This window comes from Cucurbita moschata, unplaced genomic scaffold (genome assembly GCF_002738365.1).
Source record: "Cucurbita moschata cultivar Rifu unplaced genomic scaffold, Cmos_1.0 Cmo_Scf00020, whole genome shotgun sequence".
Lineage (NCBI taxonomy): Eukaryota > Viridiplantae > Streptophyta > Magnoliopsida > Cucurbitales > Cucurbitaceae > Cucurbita > Cucurbita moschata.
Window position 1 is genome coordinate 1,918,070 of NW_019268536.1, and position 16,237 is coordinate 1,934,306.

Here is a 16,237-nt window from a genome sequence, read left to right on the forward strand (position 1 = left end):
TGAATGCTAACCAAAAAAATTTCGTAAATATAATTTTATTTTTTCTAAAATAAAAAATAAAAATAAAAATATAATTTAACGAGTAATGTCTGCCTCGAGTCTTTTTTTTTAATATAAATTAATATAATAATTTGTTGATTTGGTCTATTTTTTATAACATCAAATTATTTTTGGGTTTTTATGCGTCAATTCGCATAAACTAAATTAAATTTTAATTCTATGGCGTAAAAGTCTATTTTATATAATTAAATATATCTATCTTCAACTTAATTAATAAATTGTATTGTAGTATCACCTCTTTTTTTTATATATATATATATTTCTTGAAAATTCTGAAAAATTAAATAATATTCCTTTTAAATATTTATTTTGAATCCTCTAAAATAAAAATACAGATATTTAAAAAAATTAATTAAATGGTCTCATGCTTATTTGGGTCCAAGATTTGAATATTTGAATTGACTATTTTTTTTTTCTTTTAATTTTTCTTTATTTTCAAATAAATAAATAACTTTAAATGAACTAAAAAGCAAGAGATTGACTAAGGAATTGGATGGCTTGCAGCAACCCAATACATGAAATTTATTATTTTTGGATAAATTAGGTTAATAAATTTTTAATTTTAGATAAATTAGGTTTAGGTTTATAAATTTTTTATTTTTTATTTTTCAGTTGCGAACATTCAAAATATAAATATAAAAAATTTCAAGACCCGTATACTAAATAATTATTTTTAATTTATCTTAAATGGAGAAAAAAAATTAATTTCTCACCAAAAACTTCAAATAAAGTATAAAATCTTACAAATCCTCCAAATAAAAAACATGATTAACTTTAAATTTGTTTTCATTTTAATCCTTCTGCTTTCAATAAATATCAAGTTTGGCCCAGGATCTTAGTCGGGTTTTTTTTTTTAAAGCTTATATTAGAAACCCTTTGTTTAAAAAAAAAATATATCGAGAAAATATATTTTCTTGGATAAAAATTACTACTATTATTTATCCATCTCGGATAAAAATCAACTTTGAAAGGCGAATATTATAATTTATTGGAAGTATAGGGATTAAAATTAAAATTTATTGAAATTATAGAAACTAAAATTGACTAATTAAAAGTAGACCAAAATGAAACCCTAGAATTCAAACATTATGATTAAATTGTTGAAGAAGAGGAAAAGTGTCCTAAACACAAATTTCAATTGCATGATGCAAACAGAAGCTAGCAAGCTTTTGTGCAAACTGCCGATGGTATTTTGAACTTACAAACAACATTTGATCCCACAGATTCATCAATATATATGAACTAAACAAGTTCTGCAATGCATCCTCTGTCCAAAAATTGGAGTTTAGCTATACAATGTTTGATCTGTTTGGATCATTTTCTTCCTGTACAATGTAATTCTAATGTGGAAGCCCATTAGATGTCACTTACTGACATCAAAATTTGGACATTAGAGATTCTAATGATCTGCCATACCCCTACAATTCTCTTGCTTTTTGCCTCAGTTCATTCAGTTCCGACTCGATCTCGGCATCACGAACCGGAAACGCGCTGCCAGAAACAGTTCTTCCTGGTGGAAGTTCTCCTTTCTGTACACAGAGAATCCCATTTTTAGGTTCAAACACTAGAGGAATGTTATATATCATATGAGTATGTCAACTGAAAGGATGATACTCAATCCTTTTTCATCCCCAAGTTCTAGGACATGTTTGGAAAATTGAAAATTAACCGATAACACTACAATATTTGACTTGAAAGATCCATCCCTAGCCGCCCTGCTCACCGCTAGTAGGTATTGTCTGCTTTGGCTCCATTACATATCGTCATCAGCCTCATGGTTTTAAAACGCATTTGTTAGAGAGAGGTTTCTACACCCTTATAAAAAATGTTTTGTTCTCCTCCCCAACCCATGTGGTATCTCACACTTTCTTCCCGAAGTCCCCACACAATGCCACACACCCCAACATGCCACAAAAATCTTCATTTCTCCCGAAAAGGAGAACTCCTCTAACATCTCTTTGCAGTCTCTATGACTAACACCAAACTCATAAAAAAGGGCTCCAAACCGCACAAGCAAAGTCACAACTCCAAAGAATATGATCAAGTTGGGAGACCTCCTCGAAACCCTATCTAAGGTGTTAACTCTTTAATGGAGCACCTGCTAGATAAAAAACTTGACCTTCTTGAAAATTTTCACCTTCCACAAAAATTGAATCACTCAAAAGGAAAATGATTAACTAAATAAAGAAAAAAGGATTTACACAAGAACCCTTCAGAAGAATTAGGGTTCAAGAAATGGACATCCCTTCTCTTTGGGCAACAATGAAACTCCCTAAGCACGGTAGAAGATCACTAACATCCAGCGTTTTCATATTGGACAAGGCTCTGGAATCCCAACGAAGGGTAGGATATGGGCTGAGGACAATCGCTACCAAATAGTTTCTCATCGAGGACAGTAGGAATAAACGAGGAAACAAAGAGCAACAAATTCAGAGCAGTTCCCGCTGTAAAGTGTAAAGTGCATTACAAAGAATACAATAATAAAAAAATATAATTTTAACCTATGACTTACCTTTGAGCTTCCAGATAACTCTTTCTTCAAGTTCGCTAGCTCATCATCGACTGATGAGCCCTCCAACAGAGCAAACTACAACATTGAAAATAAGTCAGAGCAAAAAGTGTACTAACCTAGCAAACCACTGAACATTAGGCCTAACAAACATTCAATCACAAGTCAGATAGTATTATTTATAATGCCTTGGAGATTAAGTTCTAATTTCCATGACTGAAGATAAAGTTCTATCAAAGAACCAGGTGTATTTTTATCTTAGGAAAAAGATATTTTGTCACACTTTAGAGTAACAAATTATTTTCAACATTAGCCAACATTCAAAATATGCTATACCAAAAAGAACAAACAAACAAATCATTTTTTAATTAAAAAAAAAACCGAGAGAGATCATTTAGTTTGTATACCGAGCAAAGATGTTATTTTGGAGTCCTTCCTTACAAAATACTTAACCAAAGAAGTAAGTGTCAAGAGCTTTAATATAAATGGTACCTGTCCTCTCTGTTTTTAAGCTGAATCAATAAAATTAAGCACAAAATAAATTTGGAGGGAAAACAGAACTGTTACCTTTCCTTCAAGATCGTCAGCAGTTAACTGTCCAAGAGCTTCTGCTTGAGACTCCATTGCCATAACTACCAAGATTTTGAGGAATGAAAAATATACAAGAATCTCATTACGAAAACTTGTCTAAATAAAGTAATATTAGCTTAAAAAATCTTCTGTTTGAAAGATCAAGCAATGATAAAAAACTGAAGCAAAGATTTGATTCACCAATGAGCTGTAATAACCATGTCAGGGGTCCATATACATGAAAGAAATAGATTGAAATGTTCATGTAAAGGGAACTTGAGTCCAAGTAAAGGACGGGGGCCTGCTTGGCCACCCAGCCAACAAAGGGCTCACATCACAATGCAAAACTGCGTAGTGAAGTTACAGGCATGGATTCATATGTCGAACAAATAAAGTGAAGATAGAGTTATTGATGTAAATATTTGATCATAAGGGAAATTTGAAAAAAAAAAGATCAGAATATCAGATGGTAAATGCAGTCTAACTTCGGTTTGAAATTTGTCATCCAAGTCCTACAAAAAATGAGGGACATAATTTCCAAGTTTTCCAACAGAGGGACGGTTTAAAAGGTGGAATTGGAGGCTCACATGGAAGGAAGAGAGAGGCAATAGCAGTGGCTACTGGCTAAGGTACCAGTAGTAGGGATGTTGGAGGATTTGATCCATGTTAATAGGGAAGACTGGTCGCTAGGGAAAATGATAAATAATGTCAAATCTTATATTTTGATGGAAAAGATAGAACATGAAGAAACCAAATATCAGTAAAGAATATAACTTTTAGCTTGCCACAAAACAAACTTCATCTCCTTAGGAAAAATCTCAATTAAATTTCTATGTAGTAAACAATGACGTAATTCTCAATATGAAAATTTAATTGAATTAAAAGTAAGATCTAAACGGGAGTGATTTCGGAGGTAACATGCAAGCCTAAGTTTGACTTTAATATTTCATTTCCTTACCTTTCTCTTCCATCTTCTCGAAAGCAGAAAGAGCACTGCTTGTGTTAACATTCCCCAACATTTCACTCACTTTGGTTGCAGTCCTAAAGCCACAGAAAGGTGGTATCAGCAACAATATGTGAAGAACCTCATGAAAAAAGTCTTTTAACAATCTACAATTAAAGCACAAACTTTGCAGACTGCGCACGTGCTTTCAGTGTGTCTTTCTTTGATCTCGCCTCTTGTATCTTGCTCTCTAATAGCTACAAAGAAAATTTTCTTCGGTAAAATAGTACGACATTGGCTAATTATCCTTGTTTAGAAAGCATAAAGTCAGAATCCAGCTAATACTCAAGCATATATTACATGATGACTACCTGTTTCTAATTCTAATCATATACGCAACCTATCAAGATAAACTAAAAAAGTAATAGGTATCTGCATTATCTAAACAAAAAGAAGAGTATAAATTTTCCCAATATCTATGACTACGGAAATTACAAAAATGTTCTTTACATATTCTTTCATAGCTCCAAAACAAAGATGGATTTCCTCATTGGTTTACACTAATGATTTATTCATTCACATTGCCTACAAGAGATACATTTGGGCTATATTCTAATTTTTTTTAATAGAATATAATTTTAAAATAAATCAGAAGTTCATACCCGTGTATTAGAAACAAGATTTTCCACAACATTCTTCTGCTGATCAAGTTGAGCTTTCAAAGAATTTGCATTATCCTGATGTAGAACAAGGTGATCATCAGTCACAATAAGTCATTAATCTTTCCATACAAAAAATGAAATTTCAAATTCAAAATTGTTTCTAACAGCGTACCTATAGGAGAGAAAATAACATGAGTTGCATGTTGGACAAAAAATTAAAAAAGATTTTTTCAAGTTGGTAAATACCTTCTTGCAAATATAATTCTATGAAGAAACCAGCATTCATTCATAAATTCAAAGATCATGCATGTTAAGGATGTGTCATAAAATGAACAAAAATTACCGCAAAAATCATGCTGAGTGAATACTTCACATGAAAATAACTGAAACTTTGGCAAACGTTCCAAAAAGAATTTATCATGAAATACAAATCAAATTTGGAAGAGAACCTGTTCTAACTTACAGCAAATGATTTGCGCCTCTTTAAAGCTTCCCGAGCAAGATCATCATCTCCCTTTTGGAGAGCAAATTGTGCCTTTCGATACCTATATAAAAAATTGAAATGGAAGGTGAATGGCTATCAATCTTCTAAGAATCTTATTTTGGAGAAGAAAAATTCTATTCATCAATGAAATAAAGGAAGTTAATAGACTCCCAACCACCAAAGGGTGCATATTACAATGACAGATCTCCAACTGTAAACACTCTACTAAGAAAATGGAGAATGGTTATAGAGTTTTACCAATCATCTGCAGCTTGCTGTGCAGATTTGTACTTGTTTTCCAAGCGCTTCTGAGAAGCTAGTACCTTCAATAAAAATGATCAGTTTTACAGATGAAAAATAGAAAACCAATGAAAGGCAAAGAGGCCCCATCTTTCTATTTAAAATGACTATATGGAACTAAAGGTGAAGAAACTATATAATGAGGCAGCAGTTAAAGTAAGACATATTTAGTATATTTGCTTGCCTTTTGCTATAAAAGTTATTTATTTTGTAGATCTTAATTGGTTAAGGTGCCTCGTTATTTCACATCCTTATGTAATATTTCATAATAGCATGCAACTTCTAATTTGCAACTGATGAACCTGAATCATGAATAATTATAAATGAAAGTTGAAAGGGAAGAAACAACACTACTGTCTCAGAAGTAAAGGACAAACACCCAAGGTAGAGCAGGTAGAGAAAAATGATGAATACATGTTTCTGAAACTTACCTGTGCTGTGGCTTGACGCATCTTCGTCAAATCATCATTCATTTCAAGCACTGTCTGCTCCAGGATTTTCTCAGGATCCTCAAAGGAACTTACAAGTGCATTTGCATATGACTACTCATGAGAAAGCAAATGTCATGGTTATCCACAAATTCGTGTAAGTTCCAGAGATTACTAAACCAAGGGATGAATCAATTCAAAGTTACCTTTACGACCCTTGCAAAACGGTCAAAGAGGTTCATGCGGGCACCAAGAGCACCTCCACGTCTACAACCATGAGATCGATCAAGATGCAAAGATTTCATCTCTGTAATTTGTAAAATGTTCCCTGTTCGAAGAATTATTATCTCATGTTAGAGTAATTAAGTTTTAGGATCAAATCTATTTTGATCAACAAAATTTGAACTAAGTTTCTATTTGGTCACTCAATTTTCAAAACTGAACACTTTTGGTTCTTAAGATTTTATTTTATTTTTTTGATACCCTTGAGTACAAGCATGCTTCTCGACTATTCTCACAGAACAACTAATGATCCTACTACATTTAGTTGTTATATTAAATCCTAAGTAGATAGCCACCGTGGATTGAACTTGTTCCCTTTAAGCCCTTTATTATTTATGTGACACTTACGACCACTAGGCCAACCAATGGTAGTTTTTAAGATTAAATTTAGTCTTTATTTGGTCTTTGGGGTTTCAAAGGTGAAATGTTTAGTCCAACTGTTTGATTTTGATTTCTACTTGGTCTATGACGTTTGAAATTAATTTCGAAATTAATCAAAAGCATTCTACTTTTACGGTACAAAGTACATGGGAAGTTTCCAAGTTAGCTCAGCATGGCAGTTTTATAGAGGAACCAACTCCACAAATTGTAGTTAAAGTGTCAACGGCTATTGCAGTCTGTTCTGGCTTAACACAAATCGACGGAGCACACCTCTGATCAACTATGTCCAGCAACGAGTTCTCCAAACTCATGATAAGATAGCACACTTTTGCCTCATATTAGCCAATCAGCTCACTGATCCTAGATTAATGTTTTAAAAGGCTTACACCATCAGAAATCAAATATGCTTTCAAGGCTTACATCAGCTCACATTTTTACCTTTGAAGCGTATGCACTCTTTGGATCACAAAAGTGGGTTACACCTCTTACAAAAGTAATAATAATAATTATTATAATAAAACAAAACAAAACAAAATACAAGAAGAGATCCACAAAAAAGAATGGCCTGGCCAAGTTGGGGATAGCATTACTTACAGAAACTACAAATATGACCTCCACCTTTTGGTAACCGAAAACAAGGAAAATTACAAAATACATTTGAATCAAGAACCCGAAGTAAAACATTAAAATCCATTGAATTAAAACATCCTCCCACATATTATCTCACCTAAAAAAAACAATTTCCTGTTCCTTTCCAGCCACAAAAGATATAAAACTGCAAAAGAAAAGGAAATAAAAAAAGGAAAACTAGCCTGCCAAAAGAATATAGCCACTTACTTGAAGAGGAGGGTCCTAGATAGCCTTCCCAAGCATTTCTCAAGGGTTGAAGTATTTATGGATCGTGCAATGGTTAGATGTTACAATTAATTTTAAGCAATACACACAACAGCGTTCTTTTACTTCCTGTCAACTTGTTAGCTCAGTTGATCCTAGGATCACACCATTCATAGCACAACATCTTCACCATTATGATCCCAGGCGTGATCTTTAATCCTTCCACATTGGGATCTATACGCCTCTAAATGACATGTCATGGTCATTAACGTTTTTTTTTTTTCCTTTCTTTGATTCCTAAAATTTGTTCAATCCATCCACTCTCCACCATAGCGTATTGACTTGATAAGTGAAGTCAATTCGACAAATGGCACAAAGATGTTAATCGAATACTCAAGAATCTTCTCTCCCTTGTAGGTCATCGAACATCAACAGTAGATTTTCTGTAAGCATTTGGGTAAAGGATCTACAGGTTTTACCCAGGAAGAAGATTTTTTAGACCTAATAGTCATAGAAGGTGATAGCCTGACGATCATACATGCAACATAACCTCTCCATTTATTCCATGTCTCTCTTTTGATATACCCGACAAGACTATGTGTTCTATTAAGAAACTTTTCAAAGATTTCCTATGGGAAGGCACAGATAAGGAGGGTGGCTCTCATCTAATCAATTGGTAGAAAGTGCAGCTTCCCATTAAGTGGGGGAGTAGACATTGACAATTTAAACCATGAATTTTTCCCACATAAAATTCTTGATAGTTGTTCATGATAGCTTTATGTTGATGTAAATATACTCTCCTTTTAGTAATTGTCGCCTCGAGATGATATTTTGGCAAATTGGAAAAACTCGTTGTAATCTTCATCGGCATGAGGTTTCCTCTTCTTCCGCTTTCTACATTTTTCATTCACTCATCGAAAATTTGTTTCCCACTGGAAGAAAAAATAGATCTATTGAAAAAAGAAATAGATTTCTCTTTAACTTACATTGAACTAACTAGCTTCTATATCTTATGTCAACGTCGAGACCGTCTTTCAAATATCTTTGAGATCATGTAATTAAGATGTTAAAAGTTAAATAACTGACAAGTTTCATGACCACGAATAAGTTGTAGAAGCAAGTAGTAATCCCAATTCAAATTGATGAGCATAAAGGGGCCAAGGATCGGTGGGCACCAAAGAAGTTCTGGGAAAATTCTCAATATTAATCCAACAAAGTAAACACAAATTCCAAAATCTAACAAAAAAAATTAGGAAGGCAATAAGAACAAGGAATTCTTCAATCTCCAAAAGCAGGTCCAAATGATTGGGAAAAGGCAAAAGCGTAATTACAACAGATCCACACAAAATCAAAATGCCCAAATTGCAGGATAGCCAACTAATAATCACACCACGACACAATGCTCTACCCTGCAAAGCTTAAAACCCACTTTTCTCTGGCACCAAGATGCTCAATAATCATTACACAAACACTCCTAAACTCGAAGAACGCACAATCAAAACAAACTATTCACCAGGACAATTCAATTCAAATTTCTCACTTACTTCAGACCAACCAAACGAAGAGCTGTAATCAACGAGAAAAGCAAACAATACCTCCGCCATTAAGGAAGGACGTTCTTAAGAGCTTTGTGGCGACACAGAGGGTAGCGGGCTTGGAAGAAGAGGGTTGAAACGAAGAAGAAGGAGTTGAAGCCAAAGCTAATCCGGTAAAAACGTGGGTTTGGACAGCCATGAGTGATCAATCCAAGCCAAGCCCAAGCAAGAATGTTGCAGAAAAGAATTGAGAAATTGTGTTGAGTTGAGATAGATTGAAGATAACAGAATCACTCGTGTTCCTCCGTAATCGTTCGTTCTACACGGTTTTTGGCTTTTTGGTCCAACAAAACCGACTCTTCACTGAACCGGAATTGCCATTGTCTGGTTCGTCCCACTCGTTCTTAAATTTTCATTTTTTTAAATAATAATAAATAATAAAGTTGTTCGCATAAATCTAGGTAAATCAAAATTGTCTCCAACTGTAGCTGACTTGTCTCTACCGTAAGTCAAGTCATTTAGCTCGATCATACTTTTACTTTAGGCCAAGGTCTCTCATATACAACGTCATATCTCAATCATCATCTTGGTTCTCAACAACACAACTATGCATCGTGATGTCATCCCATATCTTGAGATAGCTTAACCATGTTGGCTTGCTCGGATGTATCTATTGGGATCGACCCATGCGCTGTTCATCTCATCTGAACATCTTGAACACTTATCAATTCGAGTTCTCATCAGGATATGAACTCTCCCGTGTCCATACTGTGTCACTTATAGACTCCATATCAGATAACGGGAGCATATACCAACCTCCAATACATGGGGTTGAGTGCATTGCCTACACACCCATGTCGATCGACACTATCCTTGAAAGACCCATTTCAAAGGAAGACGCTCGAGACGCTTGCCCATGCTATACACATATGTGCCATAGTGTAGCTCGCACGAGTCAAAAAGGGGAGAGAATAAAATAGAAATAAGATAATTATATTTATTTATTATTTTTTTTAGTGGAAAAAAATAAGATAATTAGAGGGATTGAAATGAAATTTAAAGAGCCACATGGGGATGCCAACTCGGCAGCTATTTAAACCGAAGGTTCAAGATTTCGTTATCCGTTTCCCAACGGTGCCAACACCTTGCTCTCAATTTTCTATGGCGTCTTCCGCCTCCTCAATGTTGCTCCCGCTTGGTAATAATTCCTTTTCCTTTTGATTCTTCATCTCTACAATCTCGATTTTCATTTTAATCACAGTTTTACTTCTGTTCCATCTCTTGATTCACTGTTTTAGTCCACTGATTTTGTCTCGTTTTCTCATGTTCTGTTTTGGGGATGAATCGATAAATGTGGGCTCTGGATCTTTTAATCTTCGTTTAGAATTTAGAATTTGGTGTTGCTTTCTTGTTGATATTCTTATTGATAACATCTTTGATCTGTTAGTTGACACTACCTAATGTTTAAGGATGGCGAAATTTTCTAATGTTTGAAAAATGCTGAAGAAAATGTCGATTTTACATGGCAACTCGGGAGGAAAAAACACGGTTTGTTATCTAAGATGATTAAACAATGTGGACAGGAACATATTATATGTATATGTTTTATGAGTTTAGCAAGCTTGATGAAACTGACATGTTAGATTATGCTGATGAAATTGAATTCACATAATCAAGGGGAAATGGGAAGAAAAATAAGAGATAGAGTGAACTTTATTTCAAGCATCAAAATGTCTGGATTAATCTTGAATTCAATATAATATGGTATCTTAATAACTTGTATATTTGTCCTCTTTCAACTTGTCTTCAGGTTCTTCCATCCATTCAACTTGTGAAAATTCCTAGTGGTTACGACAATCATTTTTCCTAAGCTTGGACAAATTTATGTCCGTATATTATCGAAATGTTTATCTTTTGTTCATATTCCTATGCCAGTGAGACTTTAGGTTGTGTGAGAAACAACTCGATCAATTTCTTAGAACTTCTAACGTTTTGGTCGATGGTGCATGCTTTGTGCCAATTGAGCTATATTCATGTTGACACACTTAGAAGAGTTAAATACTTTTTTTATTTATTAATTATCACTAGGGGAAGGGCACATTGTTTCGGAATGTAGACTATACACTAATTTAATGTTTGATGAAGTGCACATGCATAACTTATATTTTCAATCTGTACTTTAACATTTTAACCTTATACTTTGAGATTCATCTCTTCGATGCTCATCTTGTTGCATGAGTCAGGTTCAGCTTCTGGAATACACCAAAGAATTTCCAGTGATAAAATACGACCTCTTGTTGTGCGCTGCTTGAATGCCAATATCAATGCAAAAGAATGGCGGATGAAAGAGTATGGGAAGGAACTCAATTTGACTAGAAGAAGAGAGATGATTGGTTTAGTTTGTGGAATGTCCAGTCTCGTGATAGATGTTCTAAATGCCAAGGCAGCTGGCTTGCCTCCAGAAGACAAGCCAAGATTATGTGACGATGCCTGTGAGAAAGAACTTGAAAATGTATGGTGAGGTTACATGTCCTTTCATTAACTTGGATTGTATATCAATTAAGTTCGCGAGTTCTCCGCCCGGTATCTTCTCGTTTCTTCCTAAACCTTTCTCCTATTCTCTTCCTACCTTGTATTATCTTGATACTCTAGTTTCTTTGACCCAATACCACTCCTAATTCTTTTTTTTTTTTTTTTTTCTTTGTCCTGCATCTCTTAGTTCTAACTTTTCTTCGATGCTTAAAGCTGATTCTTATGGGCGATACATTGTTAGAGTTAGACATTTAAATCTTGATGGACAACTTTGACATTTTTATTAGTTCATTCAAACATTCATGTCTAACAACATTTTATATTATTCTAACCACTATGGGCTGACCTGGTGGTCAATAAGGGGGGAAATGTAACCATTAATGGTTTATAGGAGTGGGTTTAATATATGACAACCACCTCGCTAGTATTCAATATTCTACGAGTTTTATTGGCAACTAAGAAATGCATGCAAGCTGACTTAGATACTCATAGATATTTGAAAAAATATATTTTATATCATTCAAAATTGCACCAAACAACTTCAATTTCTTAAAGTTGAGGCTGCATTTGTATATTTAAGACTAACTTTCTCATTTGCAGATCCACCTAGACAATGACTTTTGGAATTCTTATTGTTGATGAAGGTTCCTATGGTCACGACTGAGTCTGGTTTGCAGTACAAGGACATCGAAGTTGGTGGAGGCCCCAGTCCACCTGTTGGATTTCAGGTCTGTAATTTGTTCTGTTTTCTTTAGTAACTTGTATTAACCCGATAGTAGACAATTATTTATCCAGGTTGAAATGAATTTGTGAGTAAACAGTGAAAAAAGTTCAAGAATTTTGACTTTTACCTCAATTTCTAACCTTTATGATGATTTACACACAGGTGGCGGCAAATTATGTTGCAATGGTTCCATCTGGACAAATTTTTGACAGGTTAAGCCGAATGCATTATGTGGACGCTATCAATTGACTTGACCTTAAAATATTAATCTGCCTTCCATTTTATATAGTTCACTTGAGAAGAAGCAGCTTTACATTTTTCGCGTTGGATCTGGTCAAGTAAGTGCTTTTAAGTGCCTTTTTCTTTTCTAGTCCTTTGGGTCCATGAGTTTATTACTGTTTTTTGAAACAATCGAATAAAACAGGTGATCAAAGGACTTGATGAAGGGATTTTAAGCATGAAAGTGGGTGGGAAGCGTCGACTGTACATTCCTGGATCTGTAAGATGTGTTTTCTCTATTTCCTCTCGGAGTTTTTTCAACTTATTTCCCTCCTAAAACACCTCAACCCATTAAAACTACTAGGAACGTAGGAGCTAATAATTGCAGTCTTGTAAAATTAATTTGACTGTTTGGAATGATACCTAGAGATTGAAATTCAAGAAAAATAGAAGCAGAAATATATTGCAATATGGGGTAGAACGAGATAATCAACTGGAAAAGGAAAGTGGACAATTGGACAAAAGAAAGTAGGATCAGTGTGAGATCCCACGTCGATTGAAAGGATAACGAAGCATTTTTTTATAAGAGTGTCAAAATCTCTCATTAGTAAATGCGTTTTAAAACCGTGAGGTTGACAGTAATACGTAACGGGCCAAAACAAACAATATCTGTTAATGGTGGGCTTGGACTGATTACAAATGGTATCAGAGCCAGACACCGGGCAATGTGCCAGCGAGGGCGCTAGGGCTCCAAGGGAGGTGGATTGTGAGATTTCATATCGGTTGGAGAGAGGAACGAAACATTCCTTATAAGGGTGTGGAAACCTCTTCCTAGTAGACTCATTTTAAAATCGTGAGGCTGATGGGGAGGCCAACGCGGTGGACTTGGGGCTATTATAATATCCAACCGACCTTCTTTCAAGAGAGTAACATCACATTATAATTCTTTTTCAATGTTTGTGTTCCTGTAGTTGGCATTCCCAAAAGGCCTGACTTCAGCTCCAGGTAGGCCAAGGGTAGCTCCAAGTAGCCCTGTGGTATTTGATGTCAGTCTGGAATACATACCAGGCCTTGAAGATGATGAAGAGTGAGTGGCTATTACAATAATCTCATGAATCTCTCATTCCTTTACCAGAGGAAGAACAAGCCAGAAATTTGTATATGATGAGAAAACACTTGCTGTTATGCTTCAGTTTTCCCCCCTGCCTTGTTATGAGTGTATAATTATATTTGATGAGGAAAAGTTAAGAACTACTGAATTATGTATCTTTCTTCACCTTGATTTAGAACTCTTCCTATAAACCACTATTTATAGGGATTCATAAAATGGAAATTCAGTTCCCAAAATACCTTCACTTCTGTTGTTGTGAGTTATTGGACCAAAATATGTTATTTGGGACTTGTTTCACTATTATTATAAAAGAATTGTTTCCCCTTGTTATACATATTTTCGGACTCTAAAGAATTTTAAATTTATAATTTAAACTCGTCATATTTTAATTTTGAAATGAAAATCAATTTGACGAAACGAATATATTGACAGTAATTTATGAGATATCGATAGACAGTTTTCATCCATATATGATAATAAAATTTAGAGTTTGAACCCATATGTGATAATAAAATTTAGAGTTTGAACGTTCGAATATTAACCGTTTTCTTATAAAACTAACAAAAATTTGTATTTTAAGACCTTTTTAAGAGTTACAAGAGTACTCTAGAGGTTTAGAACTATTTTTTTTTTAAGACAAAGGATATAATAATTTCGTGGAAATCAGACTCCTACTGGAGCGTAAGGACACCATTCCGCCTTCACTGAACTGAGTTTCTCGCAAAAGGGCAGTCGAGATGAAATCTACGCTAATGGGTCGTCTTCAACTCCATTTCCCTCAATTGGGTTTCCGCCAAAACCTCACAAATCCAACCCTCCATTGTTGTACGGCAGGTCCACCTCCAGATACCATCTGTGGCCTCAGAAAGGGTCAGAGGAAGCCCTTAGGTAAGTCAAGGGTGCCCTCCACTGAGTCTATTCAAGCAGTTCAGTCGCTCAAGCTCGCTAAATCCGCCTCCAAAATGGAGGACGTAATCAATAGCAAGCTTAGCAGATTGTTGAAAGCAGACTTGTTTGATGCTCTGGCTGAATTACAGAGGCAAAATGAACTGGAACTATCGCTTCAGGTATTGCTTACTGCTGTTAATCGTATCGGAATATTGTAAAAACCAGATATCTTACCCTTAAATTATGAGATTGATCGAATTATACCTTAAACTCTCTTAGAGGCTGCCTTTAGTTCAACTCAATAGCAGTGGTTGCTTAGAATTCAAGGTTTAGGGTTTAATCGTCTGCGTTTTTTCAAGCTACAACTATCAGAGATTCAATTACAACGATGAGGAAAAGCCTAATGGTGTGATTGTAGCTATGTTTTTGCATCTTTTTCGCTATCATTTATTCTGTTGTAGGTTTTCCCTTACAAGAACTTAAATTATTTGACATTGGCTAATTTAGGAAATGATCATAGATTTATAATTTATAAATAAGGAATACATCTTTATTGGTATGAGTCCTTTCGGGGAAATCAAAAGTAAAGCCATCAAAGTTTATGCTCAAAGTGAACAATATCATACCATTGTGGAAGGTCGTGGTTCCTTACATTATATTAGAGTCATGCCCTTAACTTAGCCATATCCATAAAATCCTCAAATGTCGAACAAAGAAATTGTGAGCCTCAAAGGTGTAGTCAAAAGTGACTCAAGTGTCGAACAAAGGGTGTACTTTGTTCGAGGGTTCCAGAGAAAGGAGTCGAGCCTCGATTAAGGAGAGGATGTTCGAGGGCTACATAGGCCTCAGGGGAGGCTCTATGGTGTACTTTGTTCGAGTGGAGGATTGTTGAGGATTGTTGGGAGGGAGGTCCCACATTGGCTAATTTAGGGAATGATCATGAGTTTATAAGGAATACAAAGTCGACAATATCATACCATTGTAGAGGTTCGTGATTCCTAACAATAAGTTTACTGGAACGGTTCCATTTTATTCTCTTCTGCAGCCTATAGCAATCCTGCCACTTCAAATTTTATTTCATCTTAACTGAATTCAGGCTTTAGGTCTTCAAATTTATGAGGAATGAAGAGTGGTACGAGCCAGATTTAAACTTGTACCATGTGATGATTCAAATGATGGGGAAGAACAAAATGATTGAAATGGCTGAAGAGGTCTTCCATGAGTTAAAAAGGGATGGGTTAGAACCAGACACAAGAGCTTTTAATGAGATGATGGGAGCATATTTGCAAGTAGACATGGTGGAAAGAGCTGTTGAGACATATGAATTAATGAAAGCATCAGGTTGTATTCCAGATAAACTGACTTTCAAGATTTTGATCAAGAATCTTGAGAGATTTAGGGAAGAGTTTGCTGCAGTGGTCAAGAAAGAATGTGCTGAGTTCTTGGATTCTCCTGAGAAGTTCCTCAGAGGGATGTTGAACAGAAACTGATGAAACTTCAAATTCTTTAATCTGTATTTGATTTTTGAGGTACTCATCTCTGTTTCTTACTGCTTTAAATGAAATTTAATGCTTAGGAGTGAACATCTTTAGAGCAAACATGAGTCTGTTCTTTGGATGATCATTGTTTTGGACTTCTGAGCCTTTTGAGTTCTTCAATTTCGTCTATGGAAATCTCCTATGTGTGGGAGTTTTGAGCCTCTGATAACTAAAATGTTTCTTTTCCATTCATACAGTCCAAGAGTCTCATCCTTGTTCATACATGTTCATAAGGTG

At 35.0% G+C, this 16,237-nt stretch overlaps 3 protein-coding genes across 4 annotated transcripts; 2 read left to right on the forward strand and 1 right to left on the reverse strand.

Annotated features, from left to right (window-relative positions):
- Window positions 1–1,177: 1,177 nt before the first annotated feature.
- On the reverse strand, window positions 1,178–9,304 carry LOC111457520 (membrane-associated 30 kDa protein, chloroplastic). Of its 2 annotated transcripts, XM_023099750.1 has the most exons (12): window positions 9,049–9,187; window positions 6,163–6,284; window positions 5,960–6,070; window positions 5,487–5,551; window positions 5,208–5,289; window positions 4,745–4,819; window positions 4,269–4,339; window positions 4,098–4,180; window positions 3,137–3,201; window positions 2,573–2,647; window positions 1,465–1,589; window positions 1,178–1,405 (listed from the first exon to the last, which is right to left on the reverse strand). In XM_023099750.1, the coding sequence occupies exons 1-11, from the start codon at window positions 9,185–9,187 to the stop codon at window positions 1,479–1,481; spliced, it is 999 nt and encodes a 332-aa protein (XP_022955518.1). In that variant the 3' UTR covers window positions 1,178–1,405; window positions 1,465–1,478. The 2 variants fall into 2 exon arrangements, with proteins under 2 accessions (XP_022955518.1, XP_022955519.1); XM_023099751.1 differs by having other exon boundaries at window positions 1,178–1,589; window positions 9,049–9,304.
- A 730-nt stretch (window positions 9,305–10,034) lies between these two features.
- Window positions 10,035–13,814, forward strand: LOC111457521 (peptidyl-prolyl cis-trans isomerase FKBP16-3, chloroplastic). The gene is made up of 7 exons (XM_023099752.1): window positions 10,035–10,186; window positions 11,232–11,500; window positions 12,165–12,248; window positions 12,407–12,456; window positions 12,534–12,582; window positions 12,669–12,743; window positions 13,435–13,814. Exons 1-7 carry the CDS (start codon window positions 10,057–10,059, stop codon window positions 13,552–13,554), a joined length of 777 nt encoding a protein of 258 aa, XP_022955520.1. The 5' UTR covers window positions 10,035–10,056; the 3' UTR covers window positions 13,555–13,814.
- Window positions 13,815–14,227: 413 nt separating this feature from the next.
- On the forward strand, window positions 14,228–16,164 carry LOC111457678 (pentatricopeptide repeat-containing protein At1g62350-like). Its single transcript, XM_023100028.1, has 2 exons — window positions 14,228–14,641; window positions 15,566–16,164. The coding sequence occupies exons 1-2, from the start codon at window positions 14,312–14,314 to the stop codon at window positions 15,950–15,952; spliced, it is 717 nt and encodes a 238-aa protein (XP_022955796.1). The 5' UTR covers window positions 14,228–14,311; the 3' UTR covers window positions 15,953–16,164.
- The last annotated feature ends 73 nt before the right edge of the window (window positions 16,165–16,237 follow it).